The sequence below is a fragment of the Amia ocellicauda genome, chromosome 1 (assembly GCF_036373705.1).
Source record: "Amia ocellicauda isolate fAmiCal2 chromosome 1, fAmiCal2.hap1, whole genome shotgun sequence".
Taxonomy (NCBI): Eukaryota; Metazoa; Chordata; class Actinopteri; order Amiiformes; family Amiidae; genus Amia; species Amia ocellicauda.
The window spans coordinates 63,706,903-63,730,601 of record NC_089850.1 but is presented as its reverse complement, the minus strand read 5'-3'; the positions used below and the strand labels follow the sequence as shown (position 1 = coordinate 63,730,601).

The window sequence follows — 23,699 nt, the reverse complement described above, 5'->3', positions numbered from 1 at the left end:
AGAGAGGAGGAGAATGTGGACAGTAGAGAGCGGTAGAGTTCGAGGGCAGCTGGGAGTTTGGTCCTTTTCCACTTCTGTTCGGCGGCACGCAGACTAGTTCGGGTTGAGCGGAGAACAGCAGAGATCCAAGGCTTAGGAGGGGAGGGACGGGCAGGACGAGGCGTGAGAGGACAGAGAGAGTCAAGGGAGGAGGTGAGGGAGGAGAACAAAGAGGAGGTAGTACAGTTGACAGATAGATGGGAAAAACAGTCAATAGAAGGTAAGAGAGTGAGGGCAGTGGAGGCAAGGGTGGAGGGGGAGATGTAGCGGAGATTCCGCCAGAAGGTGACAGAGTGGGTGGGGTGGGGGGGGAGGGAGGGGAGAGAAAAGGAGAAGGAGATTAATTGGTGGTCTGAGATGTCCAGGTGTATCACGGGGAGCAGCCTCTAGAGAGGATGAGGTCTAGCTGGCGGCCTGCCCTGTGAGTTGGGGGAGACCGAGAGAGAGAGAAATTAAAGGAATGAAGGAGAGGAAGAAATCCGGCACAGTGGGAGGGGTTGGAGAGGTGGATGTTGAAGTCTCCCAGGAGGATGGCAGGTGAGGACAGCGAGGGGAGGGAAGAGAGAAGAAAGTCGAGTTCATCCAGGATGGAGGCGAGTAGACTGGGAGGACGGTAGAGAACTAGAAGGAAGAGGTGAGAGGGAGAGGTGATTTCCACTGCATGGAATTCAAAGCTGTGGGTCATTATAGAGGAGAGAGAGGGGGGGACAGAGAAGAGGAGAGAAGGGGAGAGCATCAGCCCTGTTCCTCCTCCCCACCTGGTAAGATGGGGGGAGTGGGACAGGACAAACGGAGAGGATAGGGCAGCAGGGGTGTTTGAGTTCTCAGGGGAGATCCATGTCTCGGTGAGAGCGAGGAAATCCAGAGAGTGGTGGGAGGCGAAGGCGGAGATGAAGTTGGTCTTGTTGGAAGTTGAGTGACAGTTCCACAGGCCTCCAGAGAGTGGAGTAGAGGGGAGGGAGGAGGAGGGGAGAGGCAGAGGCAGAGAGATGAGGTTGGAGGGATTAGGGAAGCAATGTCATGCAGGTGCACGCCTAGAAGACAGAGAGCGGGACAGGAATCGGAGAGAGATTCATGGCTTCTTGCTGTTGCTGTGCAGCGTCTCCTTGCAGTCTTCTTTGGAGATCGGGCCATTCAGAAGGGGGGCACTGAAGGCTGCTGGCTGACTGAGTGCTGGCGCAGAGGTCCAGGAGGCTGTTAAATACTTCACCTGTAACTAATTAGGACAGTGCGCACCTGAGTTGCGTTGAATGACACAAGGCTGTCAGGATGGCAATCCCTCCCACACAGGGCTGCTAATAGCACAATTAATGGCCACTTTATATCTGAATACAGACAAAGACCGTGCCGGACACACGCAGTTACACTGAACAATAGCTCGTAGTAATGCTAAATAAATGCTAAATAATCACAGCGTACAGTGTAACATTTCTGATTTACAGAAAGTGCGTGTCCAGTGTGCTACGCAAGTTGCTAATTAACTAACAAACAGTCGCCGCTCTTACTACAATACAGGTGCAAGATATATCATTTTTAGCTAAACAAGTAACCACGTAAACAGTCAATGTATCTCTTAACTAAACTTCAAACACAAGAGAAAAAAGCGATACTTAACTGCGGTGAGTTAGCTTACTCTTCAGCTGGCTTGCCTGAGTGTACAGTGGCAAACGACAGTAACACACCGGCTAATTTAAACTGTATTTAGACACTAAACTCACAAGGATGGCAGGATGGCAGTCCCTCCCATGCAGGACTGCTAATAGCACAATTAATGACTATTCCTCCCATAGTGTAATTATAGTGGACATTTTTGTTACCTACATGTATTACCTTGCACTTGTCTACAATGAATTTCATCTGTTAGGTGTCACCCACAACTGAATATTATCTAAGTCCCTTTGAATAGCCTGTGCTGCTGAGATTGTATCTGCTGAGCCACCTATTTTAGTATCATCTGCAAATTGGACAAGTTTGCTAACTATCCCAGAGTCCAGATCATTAATATAGATTAGAAAAAGCACAGGCCCTAGTACTGATCCCTGTGGAACTCCACTAACAACCTCACTCCAGTTAGAAGCGACTCCTCTAATCGACACCCTCTGTTTCCTAGACATCAACCAGTTCATAATCCATCTACTTACATTACCCTGAATGCCTGCAGCTTCCAATTTGAGGATCAGTCTTTGGTGTGGAACCTTATCAAAAGCTTTTTGGAAATCTAAGTATATCATATCATATGCTTTCACGTGATCTACAGCTGCAGTTGCATGTTCAAAAAATTCTGATAAATTAGTAAGACATTATCTGCCTCGTCTAAACCCATGTTGACTATCTCCAAGAATATGGTTTTCATTAAGATGCTCCTCTATTTTCTGTCTAATAATTGTTTCCAACATTTTACAAGTAATGCAGGTGAGAGTGATTGGTCTGTAATTTCCTGGTTCAGTTTTGTCCCCTTTCTTGTGGATAGGAATGACATTAGCAGTATACATTAGCATCAACCATATCCACTATGAAAACAAACCATATCCACTACGGCAACAAACCATGTCCACTGCAGCAACAAACCATATCCACTGTGAAAACAAACCATATCCACTACAGCAACAAACCATATCCACTGTGAAAGCAAACCATATCCACTGTGAAAGCAAACCATATCCACTACAGCAACAAACCATATCTACTGTGAAAACGAACCATATCCACTGTGAAAACGAACCATATCTACTACAGCAACAAACCATATCCACTGTGAAAACAAACCATATCCACTACAGCAACAAGCCATATCCACTACAGCAACAAACCATATCCACTGTGAAAATAAACCATATCCATATCCACTACAGCAACAAACCATATCCACTATGAAAACAAGCCATATCCACTATGAAAACAAACCATATCCACTGTGAAAACAAACCATATCCATATCCACTACAGCAACAAACCATATCCACTATGAAAACAAGCCATATCCACTACAGCAACAACCATATCCACTATGAAAACAAACCATATCCACTACGGCAACAAACCATATCCACTGTGAAAACAAACCATATCCATATCCACTACAGCAACAAACCATATCCACTATGAAAACAAGCCATATCCACTACAGCAACAACCATATCCACTATGAAAACAAGCCATATCCACTACGGCAACAACCATATCCACTGTGAAAGCAAACCATATCCACTGTGGAAACAAACCATATCCATATCCACTACAGCAACAACCATATCCACTGTGGAAACAAACCATATCCATATCCACTACAGCAACAAACCATATCCACTGTGAAAACAAACCACATCCACTATGAAAACAAGCCATATCCATATCCACTGTGAAAACAAACCTTATCCATTATGGAAACAAGCCATATCCATATCCACTATGAAAACAAACCATATCCACTATGTGAATAAACCATATTCACTATGAAAACAAACCACATCCACTATGAAAACAAGCCATATCCATATCCACTGTGAAAACAAACCTTATCTACTGTGAAAGCAAACCATATCCACTACAGCAACAAACCATATCTACTGTGAAAACAAACCATATCCACTGTGAAAACGAACCATATCCACTATGAAAACAAACCATATCCATTATGGAAACAAGCCATATCCATATCCACTATGAAAACGAGCCATATCCATATCCACTGTGAAAACAAACCATATCCACTATGAAAACAAACCATATCCATTATGGAAACAAGCCATATCCACTACGGCAACAACCATATCTACTGTGAAAACAAACCATTTCCACTGTGAAAGCAAACCATATCCACTACAGCAACAAACCATATCTACTGTGAAAACGAACCATATCCACTATGAATATAAACCATATCCACTATGAATATAAACCATATCCATTATGGAAACAAGCCATATCCATATCCACTATGAAAACGAGCCATATCCATATCCACTGTGAAAACAAACCATATCCACTATGAAAACAAACCATATCCATTATGGAAACAAGCCATATCCACTACGGCAACAACCATATCTACTGTGAAAACAAACCATTTCCACTGTGAAAGCAAACCATATCCACTACAGCAACAAACCATATCTACTGTGAAAACGAACCATATCCACTATGAAAACAAACCATATCCATATCCACTACAGCAACAAACCATATCCACTGTGAAAACAAACCTTATCCATTATGAGAACAAACCATATTCACTATGAAAACAAACCACATCCACTATGAAAACAAGCCATTTCCATATCCACTGTGAAAACAAACCATATCCACTACAACAACAAACCATACCCACTATGAGAACGAACCATATTCACTATGAAAACAAACCATATCTACTGTGAAAACAAGCCACATCCATATCCACTGTGAAAACAAACCATATCCACTGTGAAAACATACCTTATCCACTACAGCAACAAACCATATCCACTGTGAAAACAAACCATTTCCACTATGAAAATAAGTCATATCCACACTATCTTTGTATTGAAATTGCAAAGATAATGCAATGCAAAGATAATAATTCAGTTGTGGGCCGATACCTGGCAGATGAAATTCAGTGTGGACAAGTGCAAGGCAATACATGCAGGTAACAAAAATGTCCACTATAATTACACTATGGGAGGAATAGACCTAGGAGTCTACGTGGACTCCTCACTTTCTCTTTCCAAACAATGTGGGGAAACAATAAAAAGGCAAACAGAATGCTAGGGTATATTGTCAAAAGTGTAGAATTGAGAACAAGGGCAGTGATGTTCAGACTGTACAATGCACTAGTTAGAGCTCATCTGGATACTGTGGACAGTTCTGGGCTCCACACTTCAAGAAAGATATCGCTGCTCTAGAGGCAGTTCAGAGGAGAGCAACTAGACTTATTCCAGGTCTGAAGGGAATGTCCTACTGAGAGACTGAGGACCTGAACCTTTTCACCCTGGAACAGAGGAGACTACGTGGGGACTTGATCCAAGTCTTCAAAATCATGAAGGCATCGAGCAGATCAAACCAGAGGAGCTTCTACCACATCGCTGGGGAGTTTGTTCAGATAGTGACGCCTCTCTGAGTGAAGAAGTGTCTCCTGTTGTCTGTCTTGAATGCCTTGAAGCCAAATTTTCATTTGTGTCCCCGGGTGCGTGTGTCCCTGCTGATCTGGAAAAGCTCCTCTGGTTTGATGTGGTCGATGCCTTTCATGATGTTGAACACTTGGATCAAGTCCCCACGTAGTCTCCTCTAAAGAAGTGGATATTAAACTTGTGGTCTTTGCAGTTGATTTTCTGACAGTCATTTTTAAGTTTGTTTAATGTGAGGAACAGAGATGTTTAAAATAGTGTATGACACAGAAGTTAAAATGAAAATGCTTTAAAGAGCGATTCAGATTCAAATGATATACATGGCATTCTGAACAGTGAAGGAAATGGTTTAAGTTCTTGCTATCTTCAATGTATACGATGCCAGTGATTTTATGACGGAAGTTGTCATTTGTTTAATTTGAGTACCAGAAAGGTTAGTATTGTATATTACAAAGTGATAAGTCCCATGTAAAAGCATTTGTGCACAAGCTGGAGCATCATTAAAGCCTCGTGTTACTGTGGTGATAACAAGGGTAGAACTGTAGGCTTTACATATTCAATCTTCTATTGTGGTCGATTACGTTTTAATTAAGGCTTGTTGCGAATGGCCAGCCAGTATATGTAAATGCATATGTGTTTGTGTTAGATGCAAATAAGACTTGCCAGAGTTCATATGGGAGAGGAGAGGCAGGAAGCCGCTGTATTGAAAGTAAATAAAGTTTACTGAATTTTTACATTGTTTACACAGGGCCAGAACTATACATACATGTGTATACACCGTGTATACACCGTGCCTCCACACCCCTCCCTTTGGCAAATACCTGGGACTTATGTCTGCACTTGTTACCTCATTGTACTAGGATGAGTGCTTATTGTGTTTGTTACTGATTGTATTTACAACACTTTTGTAATGCTTTAAATGTTTATTGTGTTAACTGTAAGTCACCTTGGATAAGGGCTTCTGCTAAGTAATTAATCCAGGTGCAATCAACATAATAGGACAATCAAAGGACCTTCATAATAATAATAATGCATATTATTATTACTATTTTGATTGTCCTTTTGTTTCTAGGTAGTGAGGGACTCTGAGTTTTTAAAAGGTTCGCTGTCGTAGCGCTGGGCGTCGCCAGTCACTAGTCCCGCCCTCTTCCAGATGATCTGTCATGGTGGTGCAAACACACAGCACAGACACTAATGTATAGGACAGACGCTCAGCGGCAGCTGCTCTAATTGCTGCACGAAACTCCTCATTCACTCTGCCCTTCTTTTTCTTCTCCTCTGCAGCCCTCTTGAGTTATCCCTTGCTCCTCTGTGGCAGGGAAGGGAGACAGGAAGAGAGTCCCCTTCGGAGGAGAGAGAAAACAGGGGGATCAGAGAACACAAGAAAAAGAAGATGACCAAGAAAAGTGAATGATCAGGATTTTAAACTCTGGAAGAGAGAGAGACACGGGGGACAAAGGGAGGAGAGAAGACACTTTTTCTTTTTTTATTCATCTGCCAAAATTCTTGTCTTTCCTGTTTTTTTTTAATTGCTGTTTAATCTCTAACTCAGAGAGATATTGTAATATAACACAGACACACGACTGACTGAACACTACAGTACATTGACACTGACTGGACACTACAGTACATTAACACTGCACCGAGAGAGTGAGAGACAAAGAGAGATTCAACGCACAACCCGCCCTTTCTGCCCCCACAGCTCACATTGATTGGTCAGTATTGACTGGTCAGCCAGTGCATCAGTAAAGTTGATCAGTGTGTTAGAGATGCCCCCTCTGTTCCTGCACTGTTAGTGTCACACATTATTAGTCTTCACATTGTTGTTGTTGTAGTATTTGTTGTGGTTGTATTTGTGTGCCTGTGAGCTGCAGTTCCTGTACAGAGAGTGGGGGTGCTGTTTCCTCCACAGCCAATTATCTGTTGGGATTTTCACATTGTCTCTCATTATTATTATTATTATTATTATTATTATTATTATTATTATTATTTTATTTCACTGTTCTCTCTGTCTCCTCCCTGCCTGCACCATCTCTGTCTCTGTCTCTCTCTCTCTTCCCCTTTCTTGGAATCGACGCACAAAATCCATTTAGCCTCTTCCCCTCTATCCCTCTCTCTCCCTCCCTCTCTTTTTTCTTTCTTTTTCTGTGAAGGAATGTATTCCCACATTCTTCTTGATGAGGTCAGAGACATCCCTGGTTCAGCATCCCTTAATACAGTTGGAAGATAAGCAGTGTCTTCTCTTCCGTCATCCCTTCCCCCACTCCCCTTTCCTTCCCTACCCCTGCCACCATCTCCCAGTCTTTCTCTCTCCCTGTCTCCCACTTGCTCTCCCTCTATCTCTCCATTCCCTCTCTCTTCCCAGCATGTGAGGATTATTATTATTTTAATAATGCCACTATTACTGTCAGTACTGTAGTACTACTTATATAACTCTAACTTTAACTACTATTACTACTACTACTGCCACTACTATAACTACTAAATTAACTACTGCTGCTACTCCTACTACTACATTCACTGCTACTGCTGCTAATATAACTACTGCTATTACATCTGCTGCTGCTACTACTACTACCACTACAATTGATCCTAGTTACAAAAATAATACTAATCGTAATTTTAATAATGACTGGCTGAACCTGACTGCTGCTTGTTAAATCTTGCTTTAATTAAAGCCCCCTTCGTTAACCAATTAGCCCTGGAGCCAGAATTTCCTGTTCTCTTGGAGAGACAGAGAGAGAGCTGTCTTTTTCTCTAGCCAGTCCCTCTATCTGCCCGTCCTCTTTCTGCTCCCTCTGTCTGTCTTTCTCTCTACCTCTTTGTCTCTGTCTCTCTATCTCTTATTTCTCTCTGTCCCCATTTTTCAATCTCCATCTTTCTTTCTCTCTTTCTCTCTCTCTCTCCTTTAACTTGTCTCCCTGTTTCTCTTTTATTGCATGCTCATAAGACACACAGACACACATACCCAACAGGTAGACACGCACAATTTCTGTAACACTGCCAAAACCTCCCAAACGTGTTTACACTGAAAGGACGACAAGTGTACAACTGTGTACAACTGTGTACAACTGTGTACAACTGCCAGCAAAAAAAGAGAAAAGTTTACATATTTGAAACATAAAAGAGCTAAAGAGACAATATATATTTTTTAGTTTTTACAAGAAGTTTACACTTTTTACACTCTTAAAATGTACCAGTGTTCCTCTCTCTAGTGCCAAAAATAACAGAAGAAAGACGTATATATATCAGTAATAATAATATATTTATTTATATATATTATAGAAACAATAGTAATCATCTGGAACACAGCTCAGAAAGTTTACAAAAATAAGGAAAATTTCAAAACTTTACACGCTTACAAAGACGTTGCAAACATTGTAGAGAAACTATGGCTGTAGTTTCAGTTGTAGTTTGGTTGGCTTAATTGTGGGGAATGTAGCTGTGTCCACACATACACACACGTCTGTGTCTCTCTATATCTATATTTTCCTGTGAAGGGAGGAGGAGGAAGGGGAGAGGATTCAAATATTGTTTCACTCGCTTCAGTTCTGCCATCCCCACGACAGCTACGTAAAATTTACAGTAGCGCGTAAAGTTTACATTGGCTTCAAAAGTGTTTTGTTTAACAAGGAAAGGACATGTTTACAGTAAGTTTTCAGTAAGTTTACAGTTGGTTTACAGGAAGTTTACAGTGTTCATCTTGTTCATCTTTAGTTTGTGTTTCACTTTCTATGTTAAGTGAGTGGAAGGAAGGAAGAGAAGGAAGTACCATTATTTTCAAGGAAGGAACAAGGACAAAAATAAATCTTGGTTTCATTTGTAGTTTTTTTCCCTTTTCTTTGTCCCACTCTGTCAATCAACAGTCATTAGGAACAGAGATTATAAAGTTACCAGGAAGGGGGTTTGTAAAAGTTTATAGGAGGTGTTGTCGGAAAAGTTTACAGTGCTGCCAAGTGGTAAACATTTAAAGTGGAGAAATCGAACATTTTGTTCCTGCTTTGAGCTTTTTTCATTAGTGGAAAAGAGGATAAAGGAGGAGGATATAAACCAGGACCTGGACTCCTCCACTCAGAGACGGCCATCCCTCTGCTCACGTCTCTCTCCCTCCTTCCCTCTTGCTCTCTGTTTTACAGCTCAGTCTCCGTTTAACAAATACAAAAAAATCCCATCTGTGGGAGTTGTCAACTGAAGAGAGGAAAAGAGAGAGACCGGTAAGAGAAGATAAAGTAATTCATTGAGAGATACCAACACGTTGCTGAATAGCATTAGTAGTAACATAATTGTTGTGGTTGTTGGTTATTTGTACTATAATTTGAAATATTTGTATGGTTATAATAATTATTATTAGTGTTTTATTATTATTGTTGTTGTGATTAATGTTATGGTTATGTTTATCATCAGGTCATCTCCTGTTTTCCTTTTTTACAGAGACAAAACCCAGAAAAATACTTTTCAAAAGTTTACAGCGCAAAGTTTACAGGACCCTGTAAAGTTTACAGAACTGAACTTAAGAGTTTTTTATATATATATTTTTACAGTTTGGGAGTTTTCTGTTTTTGTTGTCATCTGAAATCTTTTGGAATATAAATATTGACGGAAAGGAGAGAGGAAGGAGCAACGGAGGAGAGAAAGAAGTGAAAAAGTAGGGGAAAAAGAGGAGAGTGATTGACTCCCCTCCCCACCCAACCAGAGAGAAGATATATAACTTCTTACCATGTGTTTTTAGTGTTATTAAATGTAATTCCAGAACTATTAAGAGACGGATCACACTGACTGGAAAAGGACTTTTCACTGCAAAATTCACCAGCATTACTTTTTCTGCTACTAGGAGTGACCTCAGGCACTGTCCCCTGGTGTCCACGCTTTCACTGCATTTTACAAGACAGAAGGGAGAGACTCAGGCAGAGAGACAGACCGATAAACACAGAGCCACACACAGACATGGCACCCTCTCCCATAATCCTCCTCCTCCTCTTCCCTCTTCTCTTTTTCCCCCTCTCCTCCCCCAGCCATTCCCCTACCCCCACACCTCCCCCTGTCTCTGAGCCTGAAAGAACGGTGCCCCCTAGCAGACCGTTCCCAGTACTGCAGCCGCAGCCTACACAACGGCAACAGATCCTGCAGCTACTGCAACAGCAGTTGGAGCCGCAGCAGCCGCAGCGGCAACGACAACGACTGTTGTTACGCAAACGGGAAGAGGAGGAGTCAGACCGGCAGCAGCGGGAGCTACAACTGACACACGTGCTCGGACGAGGGCCACTGCCACCACTGCTGTCACGGCAAGCAGAGAGAGAAGAGATGCAGGAGCCAGGAGCACAGCTACAAACAAGGCCGCTGCCACAGAATGAGGAGCAGCTGCTACACAGACAGGAGCTGGAAGAACAACCACAGCCAGATCAAAAACGACAACACAAAGAGCAACTGCTACATGATCCGGAACAGCAACAAGCATGGAAAGAGCTTACACAGAAACAGCAGCAGCAGGGGGAGGAGACTCATGTTGCCATAGAGGTGCCAGTGGCTTCCCAGACCCTGCCCCCAGACCTACCCACCCCAGGTGTCCAGGACCAGAGGCAGCCTGGGGATCCAGGAGACGGGCAGAGAGAGAGTCAGACTCTGCTCCGTGCCACCTTGGAAACCCCACCCTGGCCCCTGGCCCAGAGACAGCCTGCCAATCAGAGAGAGAGACAGAGAGCGAGGGAGAGCAGGCAGACCCCGAGAGCAAGAGACCCTGAGAGGCAAACTCTGACTCCGCCTCCCTTAACCTGGGATGCTCCGCCCTTTCCCCAGGGAAAGAGGCAGACCCCCTCCCAAACCCCACCCCTCCTCGCCCTTCTCCTGCCCCGCACACTGGAGCCCCTGCCCCGCCCCCTGCCCCAGTCCCAGCCCCTGTCCTCGCTCAACGCCACACGGGACGCCCTGGGCCCCCCCCTGGGTGCAGCGCAGGTGGCACCCCCGCCCCGGCGGCTGGTGGCAGATGTGTGCCGGGGCTATTATGACGTCATGGGCCAGTACGACGGCACCTTTAACTGCTCGCGTGAGGGCTTCACCTACTGCTGCGGCACCTGCCACTACCGCTTCTGCTGCCAGCAGCGCAGCCGGCGGCTGGACCAGGACGCCTGCAGCAACTACGACTCGCCGGTGTGGGCTGACACGCCTCCGCCGGCCACACCCCCCCCCGGCCACCGCTCCGACCCAGACTACGACCCCCTGCAGCAGCGTAGCGGCGGCACCACGGGCTATGTCATCGGGGGGGTCATCTCGCTCACCTTGGCCGCTGCCCTGGGGGTCAAGGTGGCCTTCCACAAGGCCTCTCGACACGGCGATGCGGGGGCCGGGGGGGATGGGGATGGAGGTCAGCGGAGGAGGCGGCGGCACCGGGAGCTCAACGTGCCCAGGTGAGAGGGAGGGAGAGAGTGAGAGGTGGGGAGAGATACGATATACTTCATATGTATGTGTTAGATATGTGTTCTGTTACATGTGTTCTATATTTGCATTATATATTGATTATATTATCGTGCACTCTCCCTCACCTCTCCACTTACTCCTTTCTCTCCCTCTCTTTCTTCCCCTCTCTCTCTTGCTCTCCCCTCCTCGCTCTCTCAGGGCTTTGGTCGATATCTTGCGGCACCAGTCCAGCCCGGTCCAGTCCAGCGAGCGGAACAACAGCTCTGTTGGCTGTGGGGGAAGTGACCCCTCCGGGACACGCCCCCCCAAGAACCTGTACACCCCGAACCTGCCAAGCAAGGACAACCGCAGTGAGTATTGGAGGGATGGAGAGAGAGAGGAGGAATGAAGGGAGGGAAGCAAGGAGATTAGATTATATAGTATTAGTATATGAAAAAACACTGACTGACTGACTGGACACTACAGCACATTAACACTGACTGACTGACTGGACACTACAGCACATTAACACTGACTGACTGACTGGACACTACAGCACATTAACACTGACTGACTGACTGGACACTACAGCACATTAACACTGACTGACTGGACACTACAGCACATTAACACTGACTGACTGGACACTACAGCACATTAACACTGACTGACTGGACACTACAGTACATTAACACTGACTGACTGACTGGACACTACAGCACATTAACACTGACTGACTGACTGGACACTACAGCACATTAACACTGACTGACTGGACACTACAGCACATTAACACTGACTGACTGGACACTACAGCACATTAACACTGACTGACTGACTGGACACTACAGCACATTAACACTGACTGACTGGAGACTACAGCACATTTCAGTTTTCATTTACACACTGACACTGGTTCTATGAGCACAAAATCCCAATGAATTAGTTTAGGTACCAAAATAAAGACTACACAACTATCAGCATGAGTCACCTGTTGTCACACACATTTCAGATTCATTCAACAGTTTTTTTCTAAATCCTACACACAGGTCTCTTCATAAAGCACAACCTTCACCAGTGACACCTCGTGTGTTCATATAGAAAGCACTGCCATTCAATACACCAGACTCCAGTAACTAAAACTCAGCACTATTAACATACTGTCCTCAAGGTGCAAACACTTTTACACGAGCAATCAGAACTCTGGCATGAATGAAAGGTTTCCACTGTGCTGCTCTGGTCTGTAACTGGTTCGATGACAACCCAACAGTCTCCAATCTGTTTCTTACACCCGACTCACCATTCCTCAACCCCATAGAGGAGTTTCTCAGCATGGTGGTGGATGGTCTATGACTGAAGTCCATATGAGCAGGCAAACCTTCTCCAGGCTGTGGAGGAGGTTTGTGGGGACACAGCTATGGGATCTTGCCAGGGGTGGATAAGGCATATCAGGGGTATTTCCCCCGATGCCTGGCCAGGGAAAACATTGCCTCTGATGTAGACAAAAACCTCTAGCTTGACCCACCCGACCCACCTGACCCAGGCCAGAGACAGGGTGCTGAGGCTGAATACACTTTTCTGTTTTCTGTGTACAAACAACACACAAATACCAGAATTTCCCAAAAAAACTATTTCTGAATTTCAACTGAATTGGATCAAGAAAAATAAAGTAAAGTAAGAAAATATTATTATTATTATTATTATTATTAATAATAATATAACCTTGTTGTAGGGTAAACTCTCTCACATAATTTACATAGATTACAGTAGCGTGGGGAGGAAAAACTGGAAATACTGAAAAGGCATATTGTAACGAGCACCGCTTTTCTCGACTCTCGTTGTGGTTCCACCACACTGTGCAGAAATAACGGAGGAGGCGCAGAATGCAAACCAACAAGAACTTTATTGGCAAACAGGCTTCTTAAGACCGGATGGCACTGGCTGGCTGGCTGACTGACTCCACTCTATCTCATCTCTCATCTTTTCTCGGGATCTTGGTGGCCTGCACATAGGCCCTCTGCTGCATCGGACACCACTGCCCTGCTGGGTCAAATCCTTGGTCAGCTGTCGCTTTGCGCCGGACCAGACCCCTCACACAGCAGACCCCCATCTGCCGCTGGAGTGGGCCCCCCTCTCAGACTCCACTCACCTTACTCTTGTGTGGACCCCTCGCACGGGCAACCACCATCTGCTGCTGGAGTGGGCCCCCCTCACGGACTCCACCCACCTTACTCTCTGGCGGCGCCCTTGCACGGGCAACCACCCTCTGCCGCTGGGGTGGTGCCCTTCTTTTGGGCACATAGAATATGCTGCTACAATGCGAAGCGCGGCGTCGCCAACTGCTCTCGGCACTTCAGCACCGCGGCAGTGTCTTCCTAGCAGAGTCTCGTCATCGTAGCCGGGTTGCTGTGAGTGCCCCTTGCGCTGCTCCCCCACTAGAGTCCTCTTCCTCGGCTGCGCATGCCGGCTCTATCTTCTGTGAAGCTCCGGAGGCCATCTTGTTTACACTCTCTCCGCTCTGCGTCTTCTGGCGTCACTTCTGTGATGTCATCGAGCTGCTCTTGTTCGCCGATGTTCTCTTTCTCCGCAGATCTCGGCGGCTCAATGGAGGCCAGGATCAGTATCTGAGCCACACACACCAGCTCTAACTCTCGTGAAGCTCCAGAGGCCGTCTTGTTTACACTCTCGGCAAGATGGCCGTGCTTCCGCCCTTTGTATTCCCACGCAGTCTCGATGCCGTCATCGCGCTGCTCTCGGTTCCTGATGCCCCCTTCCCCTGCAGGACCCTTCGGCTCTGTGGAGGCCTCCTCCAGCGGAGCCTCGCTGTCGTAGCCGGATCTCTTCATTCAGCTTTTCCTTGTCGCTCCAGCCACTCGTCTCCGCTCTCTGTTCCCAGTCCCTTTTGACTCTTTCCCAGTTGGACTCAACCGCCTCCCGCGGTTGCTGGGCACTGCTTGCCAGCTCAGCAGCTGCCTGCCTCGGGAGCTCTTCACCGCATGGTCCGCAGTCCCTGGAGCACAGTCTCTGGCTCTTCACCGCCGGTCCGTGGTCCCTGGAGCCCAGTCTCTGACTCTTCACCGCCGGTCCGTGGTCCCTGGAACCCAGTCTCTGGCTTGTCATCTTCCTCTAGCTGGAGCTTGTCGCTGGCGCCCCTTTCAAACTGCACCCGGACCAATCTTGCCATCTGCTGTGTACTTGCTGTGGGGAAGGCCAGTCAAGCAGCTCTCCAGATCTGCCCAAGGAACTCCATATCGGATTGACCAAGCAACTGTACCAGCTTCCTGAACCACAGCCTTTACCACCCTAATTCATACTCGGGGACTCCCACGAGTCGGGTTTCCGCTGGCCCTCTCTCCTTTCTGCGCGTGGCGAATGCATTTTTATTCGAGAGGATGGAGGCGGTGTGGATTCAAATCTCCCACTTCTGACACCAATTCACCAGAGCTTTTCTCAGCTCTCGTTGTGGTTCCACCACGCTGCGCAGAAATAACAGGGGAGGCACAGGATGCAAACCAACAAGAACTTTATCTGTGAACAGGCTTCTTAAGGCTGGAACTGGACTTCACTGGCTGACTGACTCCACTCTCATCTCATCTCTAACTCTACAACTCTCTAACTCTCGTTCTCTCTAACTCTCCCGCGGGAACCGGGGCACCCTTATTAATTAGTTTGCACCCCGTGACTGGCTCCCCCAATCACGGTGCCCCCCTTGTTCCTGCGTGGGGCCAACCCCTGCCCCCCGGAAGTAAGTAAACACCAAAGTTACATGAACACATACAGGAACGTAACCCTTAAACACATATACACATACCCCACATGACCCCCCCCAGTCCCAGATCACTACAATATTTTATATTAGTGTAATTCATTGATCTCGCCTGTGTTTGTTTTAGATAGAAGATGACATGTTTTTGAATAGTGTCTCATTTTGTCTGAGATTTCTGAAGTTTGGCCAGTATGGTGTGAGGTTTTTTTTTTGTGTTCAGTGGAGAAAATAATTTCAGGAATCGTGTGGTTGTAAATGGTTGTAAAAAAACTTTAACACTGACTGGACTCTACATGAGAGAGGGTGAGGTATGAAGGACACTGTCTGATGTGTGTGTTTTATGTTACAGTTGGGAATCTACATCACAACTTCATTCACATGTCTGGCTCCAGTCCAAAACACACAGCAACTATAGGTAAGTGAGTGTATTTGTGTGTGTGCGTGTTTGTGTGTGTGTGAATGTGTTTCTGTGTGTGCAGGGTCTCACATAATTTTTCTAGTTTTCAGGTAGACCGGGGGGTGTGGGGTGCTGACGAATTGTATTCCGGGGGAGTGGGGTGCTGATGAATCGTACACTAGGGGAGCAGGGTGCTGACGAATCGTAGACTGGGGAGCTGACGAATCATAGACCGTGGGGAGCATTATTATTATTATTATTATTATTTTTATTTTTATTTCTTGGCAGACGCCCTTATCCAGGGCGACTTACAATACAAAGTGCAAGAATACAGTTAAGTAAAGGCATCAAACATTACAAATTCAAATTTAAATTAAACAGAGCAATTCAAAATATAATACATTTTACAACTTCCAATTTACACAGGTAAGTACAGTAAGTGAGGTCATACATCCTGGGCAGTAAAAGCTAAGTGCTGTCAAGATGTAGGGTCACAGTCAAGGGCTATGGGAAAGGGAGCAAGGAGGAAATCAATCAATAATACAAGTATTAGTAACGCAAGAAGCATGATAAAATGCTGTGAAGTGCTATCTAACAGGGATTAAAAGGACTAATATTACAAGAACTGTCTGAAAAGATGAGTAAGCACCCTTGTTTGTCCTTGATGAGGTCAAGGACTCTGCTGTTATGACTTTGAGCATGGTGCTGACAAATAGTCGACGGGGTGCTGATGAATCATAGACTGGGGAAGTGTGGTGCTGATGAATAGTTGACAGGGGGAGCTAGGTGCTGACGAGTAGTCAACTGGGGGAGCGGGGTGCTGATGAATTGTCGACCGAGGGAGTGGGGTGCTGACGAATTGTGGACCGGGGGAGCATGGTGCTGACGAATAGTCAACAGGGGGAGCAGGGTTCTGATGAATAGTCAACTCGTGGAGTGGGGTACTGACGAATAGTCGACTGGGGGAGCAGGGTGCTGACAAATAATGGACTGGGGGAGTGGGATGCTGACGAGTCGTTGACCAGGGGGATTGGGGTGCTGATGAATTGTGGACACAGGGAGCAGGGTGCTGACGAATCCTCAACCAGGGGAATGGGGTGCTGACAAATTGTCGACCTTTCTCCAAGTGTGTTGGCAGGGGATGTGGCGATGAGCCGAGATGCATTAGAACATAAGAAAGTTTACAAACGAGAGGAGGCCATTCGACCCATCATGCTCATTTGGTGTCCATTAATAACTAAGTGATCCATGGATCACGTCCAGTCTACAATTAGCATAATTGGCGATTCTCAAACTTAGAGGGAGAAAACAATAATTGGCGTTTCCAAATAAAATGAAAAAATAATTGGACCCACTGTGTTTGTTGACCTTCCTTTATTCCTTCTCTTTCCTCACTCCCTCTCCCCTCTTTCTCTTTCTGTCTTTCAGAGCGAGCTCCACGGATGAATAATGCCCAGTTGGCCTCCGGAACCTTGCTTTCTAGCAAGCACAACAACACCTCCTCACCTCATCCCTCGTTCTCTCACTCCTTCCACAACCTCGCCGCACTCCCCCCATCCTATGAGAGTGCCATGAAGCCAGAGATCAACCGCTACTGCTCTCTGAAGAGACTGGGTGAGAGAGAGGGAGAGAGAGAGAGAGTGTTTTAATGTACTGTAGGGTCACTCATTCAGTGTGTCAGTCAGTCTGTCAGTGTGTCAGGCAGTCAGTTATTTTCACCCTCTCTGTAACCTTGTCTCTCACTCCTCCTCCTCCCCCCACAGAGAAAGACCTTGACGACTACTCGGGGTACTACACCACTAAGCGCCGCCCCCACACTCCCAACGCCCCGCCCTCCTTCCACTCCTCCCAGCACCACCTGCACTGGGGGGGCGAGTACACGCTGGGGGCACGGGGCACCCTGCCCCTGCACGCCTCGCGGCCCCGCCTCCTGCAGCAGCTGCCCCCACAGACACCCAATCCATACCCCCTGCATCCCTCCCAGGAAGAGCAGCACCACCAATCAGGGGGCAGTGGTGGCGGGGCCTACGACTTTGACACCCTGTCCAAGCCACCGCGCCGTGTGATGTCACAGGACCAGCTGCTGCTATTGGGAGAGGGCAACACCATGTCCCGCCTGTCCAAGAACCAGCAGTACCAGTACTACAAGTCAATGGCAGCTGCTGTGGCTAAAACGGGAGGAGGGGGAGGAGCGGGAGGAGGAGGAGGAGGCGGCGGTGGAGGAGGAGGAGGCAGCGGTGGAGGAGGAGGAGGAGGAGGCGGAGGCGGAGGTGGAGGTGGAGGTGGAGGCGGAGGAGGGGGAGGGTTTGGAATGCCGTCAACGCTCCGCAAATCCCAAGACAGACTCCTGATGTCTCCAGACCACTTCGACGTGGGCGTAGGAGGCGTGGGGGTGGTCGGAGGGGGTGGGGGCGGGGACTATGGGGTGACGCCCACCTTGCCCCGCCTCAGTCACCACCAGAAGGCCCAATCGCAGCAGAACGTGTGCGCCACGCCCTCCCTCGACCGGCATCACATGATCAAGATGAACTCCCACCCTACGTCGGGGAGAGAGCAGCAGCAGCAGCAGCAGCAGCAGCAGCAGCAGCAGCAGGGAGGGGGCGGGGGCGGGGTTGTGGGCATTGGTGGAGTTTCCTCGTCTGGGATGGGAGGGGGCGGGGTCCTAGGCTGGGGGGTGGAGCAGGCGGGAATGGGCATGGGAGGGGGAGGGGGCGGCACGCTGGGTGGTCACAGTGCGAGGCGAATGGCCTTTGCCGCTAAGAGACAGAATACTATTGAGCAACTTCATTTTATACCTGGGGGAGGAGGGGGAGGGGGAGGAGGCGGGGGAGGAGGAGGAGGAGGATTGAGGACAGGGAGTAAGAATGAGGTGACGGTGTGAGAGGGAGAGGGAGAGGTGGGAGAGGGAGGGAGAGATTTTGAATTTTTGTATTGAAGAGAGGGAGAGTTTGGGGGACAGGAGGAGAGAGATTGAGGCAAGGGGAGGAAGGAGGGAGGAGAGGTGTAGAGAGTTTTTTATTAACCTTGCAGAGAGAAGACAGGAGGGGGAGAGAGAGGGAGGGTGTCCTTGTCTCGCATTGAAGACTCAGCCATATTTTTGAACCAATTCGCCATATTTTCCAGTGCCATAAGGGAAAGGGAGGGAGAGTGAGGGAGAGGAATGGTAGGAAAGACAGAACGACAAAAAATATATTCATGTAACTTTTGTGATTTTGTTAAAGATTAAAATATTAATATATTTCCTTTTGAACTTCTATTGAGCCATATACACAGAGAGGGAGAGAGAAGAGGGGGGAGGGTCGAGAGACGGAGAGGGACTGTAAAGAATCAGGGAGAGGCCGGACTAGACCACGCCGATTGGAAAAAAGGGCTTTCAGTTGCCTATTTCTGGGCAGCTGATTGGGTGAGCCAGGGAGGAGGGGCGTGGAATGGAGCTCAGCGATTGGACAATGTAGCTGCCATTCCCTACTGCCTGGCAACCCACTTAAGAATAAGATTCCTCTGAGGCGAAAGGCAAATGTTCCTCTTCCTGTGGAGCTGATTGGACAGCTGTGGCTGGTAAGAGTAAAAGGAGTGAAACTGATTGGACTACACAGCTGTCACTCATTGCTAAACATTTGATTGGACTACAGGGGTCTATCGGTGTTCATAGTAATTGGATAAAAGCATGTGTCACTCACTTGGCTTCTTTGAGCTTCCTAGATGGACATGAACAATGAGCTGTTTTCTGATTGGCTGAGACTGACACTGGCAATGGGATGCTATGGGTCATGCTAACTCTGACAGTGATGCTCCTGACATTGGATTGAATGTAACAACTGTCACTCACTGCTCCCTGAGAGCTCTGTTTGGACCAGGGACTTTCGCTGGTGGGGGGAACTTTCAGTGTCTGTGATACAGCTGTCAATCACTACTCTCTCCGATTGGACAAGGAGGTGGCAGCAATCTTCAGAGTGCCTCTACAATCCTCTTACCCTCACTTGATTGGACAACGCAGGCATCAGTCATTGCTCTCTGAGACTCTTGATTGGCCGAGACTGGCTGCTCACTCTCGCACGCACACACAGACATACAACCCTGACTGGAGAAAGCAGCTGTCAATCACTGCTGTCTGTGACTCTTGATTGCATAAGGGCTTTTGCCAGAGACCCACTGAACCGGAGACAGTATTGTGAGGCACCAGTTGGTTGAGTCAGCTGTCAGTCAGTGCTCTCTGTGATTGGGTGAGGAACGTTTGAACTTCAGACTGTCTTTAAACAAGAGGTGGCTCCTGTCCTGGACGCTGCCTTTTGAGCACCTGATAGAACGAGGAGACTGTGAAAGGGCTCTAAAGCGGCTCTTCAGCACTTCTGACTGGACAAGGCAGCTGTCACTCACTCCTCTCTCTTGGATGAGACAGATGTTTACAAGGGACTGTATTTGCATGCGCCTGATTGGACCATACAGCCATCAATCATTGCTTTCTGTGCATTCTGATTCAACAAGGTTTTTATCCATTGACCAGGAACTAACTAGCACTGCCATTCCAGCCAGCAAGTACACACAACACAACACAACACATCATGACTCTCTCATTGGAGACCTGAGTGGGTGAGGATGCTAACCCCACCCCCAGCCTTGGCACACGCCTCATTGGATAAAGACAGCTGTCAGTAAGTGTTTTGGAGGATGCGGATCGGACAACGGGTAATTAAGTTGTGTGTGTAGTAAAAGAAAATCATACTACAGGACCTAATTGGACGATTCCTCTTGTCAGTCAACACTGACTCTGGTCTCTGATTGGATGAGGATACTTTTCTAATGTTGTTGACAGAAACAGGAAGTGAACACATACTGGAGGGAAAAATTGGGAGGGGAAGTGGGAGGGACAGAAGTGCGCCACAGTTTGGCCCTATGACACACACTAAACCCACCCCCTCTTTCTGATTGTACTCTCCTACTTCCTGTGACCACCCTGGCCTGTCCCTTCTGCCATCTTGGTAGGGGAGATGGAGAGAGGAGGTGGGAGGGGTGTAATGATAGGAGAATTCCTCCCCCACCACCCCAAAACACACACGCATACAGAACTATGGACTGTAGTACAAGAACACAATGTCACACTGCCTCTAGAACATCAAAGAGAAACACATTGAGGAATGTAAAACCTTGTGGAGAACTCTCTACCTACACAAGCGTATAGCTCAGCCTCTGTGATCCTGAAGGGTGTGTGCGCGTGTGTGTGTGTGCATGTGTGTATGTGTGCTGTGTAACAGAAGCCAATGGAAGGCACATTTTTGGAGAACGAGTAATGATGAGATTGTATTTTGTGCTTTTTCAATACTTGTACACTGAAACAGACTACTCTGTGTTACAAACAGTGACTGACTGAGTGTGTGGTGGTGGGGGGGGATCCAGAGAGACTGGGACTGAGAGGGGGGAAGAAAGAATGATTGAAAAACAAACAGCATAAAAGGGAAATGAGGATGCTACAACCTTTTTGTGCTGATGTTGAAGGGACATGGAAATGACTGAAGAAGGGAAAAGGAAGAGGGAGGGGGCAAAAGATTTTCTACAGGAGTTCTACAGGCCAGGGAATATTGGCCACTCAACTAAACCTGTCCTGATTGACTGACTGTACTGCGCTGAGCCAGGCTGCGACTCTGGCACTCTCCATGACTGACCGAGGAAGGGAAGCCATTCCCAGAAAGTGGACCGCTGTTCGACCCTCTCCACCCCCCATGAAAGAGCTGGAGCCAAGTGACCGCCGGTCTCGTGCCCCCAGGGAGAGAGAATCTGAATTAGAATTGAGAGAGAGGGAAAGAGAGTGTGTCTGTCTATTTTAGTCTACCTAGCCAACCAGAGAGCTCCATTCTCTCTCTGCCCCTCTCTCTCTTGCTCTTTCTCTTTCTGCCCCCTCCCTCCCCCTTCCCGGCTGCACAAGATGATTGGCCGGCAAGAGATTCCGGAGAGGTGGAATTTTTGGTACAGACAATCTTCCTGTTCATTCTATGAGAACATCTGTGTTTCTTCTTATTGTTGTTGTTATTATTATTGTTGCTATTATTAATATCATTATTATTATTATTATTATTATTATTATTATTATTATTAATAATTGTTATATTTATGTTTTTTCTTGTGAGATTTCTGTCCTGGGTTTAAATATCAAACATTTGCTGATGAATTTAAAATCTTTGTATAATGAAATGAAAGAGTTTATATATATATATATATATATATATATATATATATATATATATATATATAAATGTAATTGTTTAACATACAAAGCAAGAAGAATGACTAGAGCAAAAATGGAATCAATTTGATGATGTCATGGCCAGCTGTGATGATGTCACCGCGCCACCAGTATGATGTCATAGTGTGCCTGTGTCTTTGCGTGTGTGTCTGTCTGTGCCTGCTTCCATGTGTCTGTGTGAGTGTATCTGTCTGTCTGTGAGTGTGTGTGTCTGTGTCTGTGTGTCTGAGTGTGAGTGTGGCTATCTGTCTCTGTCTGTGAGTGTGAGTGTTTGAGAACAAGTACAGAAATGATACCAGTGTCTTTAATTATTATGGGATGCCGACTTCCTGACAAAGCGCTAATGAGAAGGAGTCCTTTAATGTGGGTGATGCTGAGAGTTAATTAACCAACAGAAATTGAAGGTCCTGTGCAGCTGTTTGTAATAAAGGGTTCTGCTGTTTTATTTTACATTGAAATCAATCAATTCTGTGTTTATTATTATTTTTCTCTTTGTCAAAATTATTCTCCAGTCTCTGATTTACAATTGATTGATTTAAAAAAATACATTTTTTACAGTGGATTATTTTGTGTGTGTGTGTGTGTGTGCGTGCGCTCTTTTTAAAAATTGTTCAGTTTTCATTCTGGGTTGTGGAGAGGGGTTGGGGGGTGTTTTAATTTTGGTTCATTTTCTTAACATCTTCCCCACTACACTTCTGTTCAGCATATTAAAGAGACAGCCAGTTGTAATTACAGTCCAGTCCAGTCCAGTCAGTGACCCTGCAGGACATATGGCGGACAGTCCTGCCCAATGGAAGTGCCTGTGAACAGCGCCCCTCTGCTCAGTTCTGTGGTGGTACAGCGGTCTGTACATTACTGATTCAGCTGAAGGGGGCGCAGGTGGGCAGATTTATGATTATTATTATTATTATTATTATTATTATTATTATTATTGTGTCTTAACTGCAGGGGCATTCAGGGGCCACTGGGGCAGCCCCATGCTCTCAGTGTGAGCTTCATAGCAATGAACACAGCCCAGTGCTGCGAGCTCACGTGTCCCCCCGCTCTCCATTGCAGAGCCCACCATCATTATTACTGTCCGTGTTGTTGTTGTTGTTGTTGTTGTTAGTGCAGTGGGGAAAGTGTGCAGCAAATGAGCCTGTTCCCTGTGTTTTATAGCATGTCAGCCGAGAGAGTGATGTGGGGAGGGAGGAGGAGAGATGGAGGGAGGGGATCTCTGCCCCTCTGCCTCTGTACTGCCCCCACCCCCCCCACACACACACACGCAAATTTGGGTCAGGTAATGGGGTTGCCATGGTAACCACCTAAGTTTGTAACATGACGACCTATTGATGACAAAAAAACTAAACTGATTAATAATAAAAGCAGAAAAAATATAAAGTCTCGTCATTCTTAATGAGTTCTGTGGCAGAATTATGTTGTGTTGTTTGCCAAATGTACAGGCAGAGCAGTGGGTTACACTGAAGTGTAGTGAAATAGAGTGTAGTGTTGTGTCATGTACTTTAATTGACTGACTTAACCCTAATGACTCCGCAGTAACTACGCCAGGGACGACTCCTCTCCGCTCTTTCTTTCTGAAGTGGCTACAGCGCCCTCAAGTGCCCAGTCACAGAAATAGCTCTGACCCTACAGTAGTTTTATTTCGCCAGTTACATAACCCATGTCTAGCATACATTATATATATATATATATATATATATATATACACACGCTTCGATCTACAACTTTATAATTTCATCTTCCCATCTTCTATGTGGTATTCTAGTT

The 23,699-nt window shown here is 46.5% G+C and overlaps 1 protein-coding gene across 1 annotated transcript in view; it reads left to right on the top strand.

The window, feature by feature from the left end:
- Positions 1–22,390, top strand: part of shisa7a (shisa family member 7a) — a 28,349-nt gene extending 5,959 nt beyond the window's left edge. The window contains exons 2-8 of the mRNA XM_066712708.1: positions 6,426–9,355; positions 9,573–11,542; positions 11,751–11,902; positions 15,647–15,712; positions 17,123–17,308; positions 17,458–17,842; positions 17,981–22,390. Of these exons, the coding sequence (XP_066568805.1) occupies positions 10,086–11,542; positions 11,751–11,902; positions 15,647–15,712; positions 17,123–17,308; positions 17,458–17,842; positions 17,981–18,575 (2,841 nt within the window). The 5' untranslated portion in view covers positions 6,426–9,355; positions 9,573–10,085 and the 3' untranslated portion in view covers positions 18,576–22,390. The remainder of the gene's footprint in view (positions 1–6,425; positions 9,356–9,572; positions 11,543–11,750; positions 11,903–15,646; positions 15,713–17,122; positions 17,309–17,457; positions 17,843–17,980) is intronic.
- Positions 22,391–23,699: the final 1,309 nt, after the last annotated feature.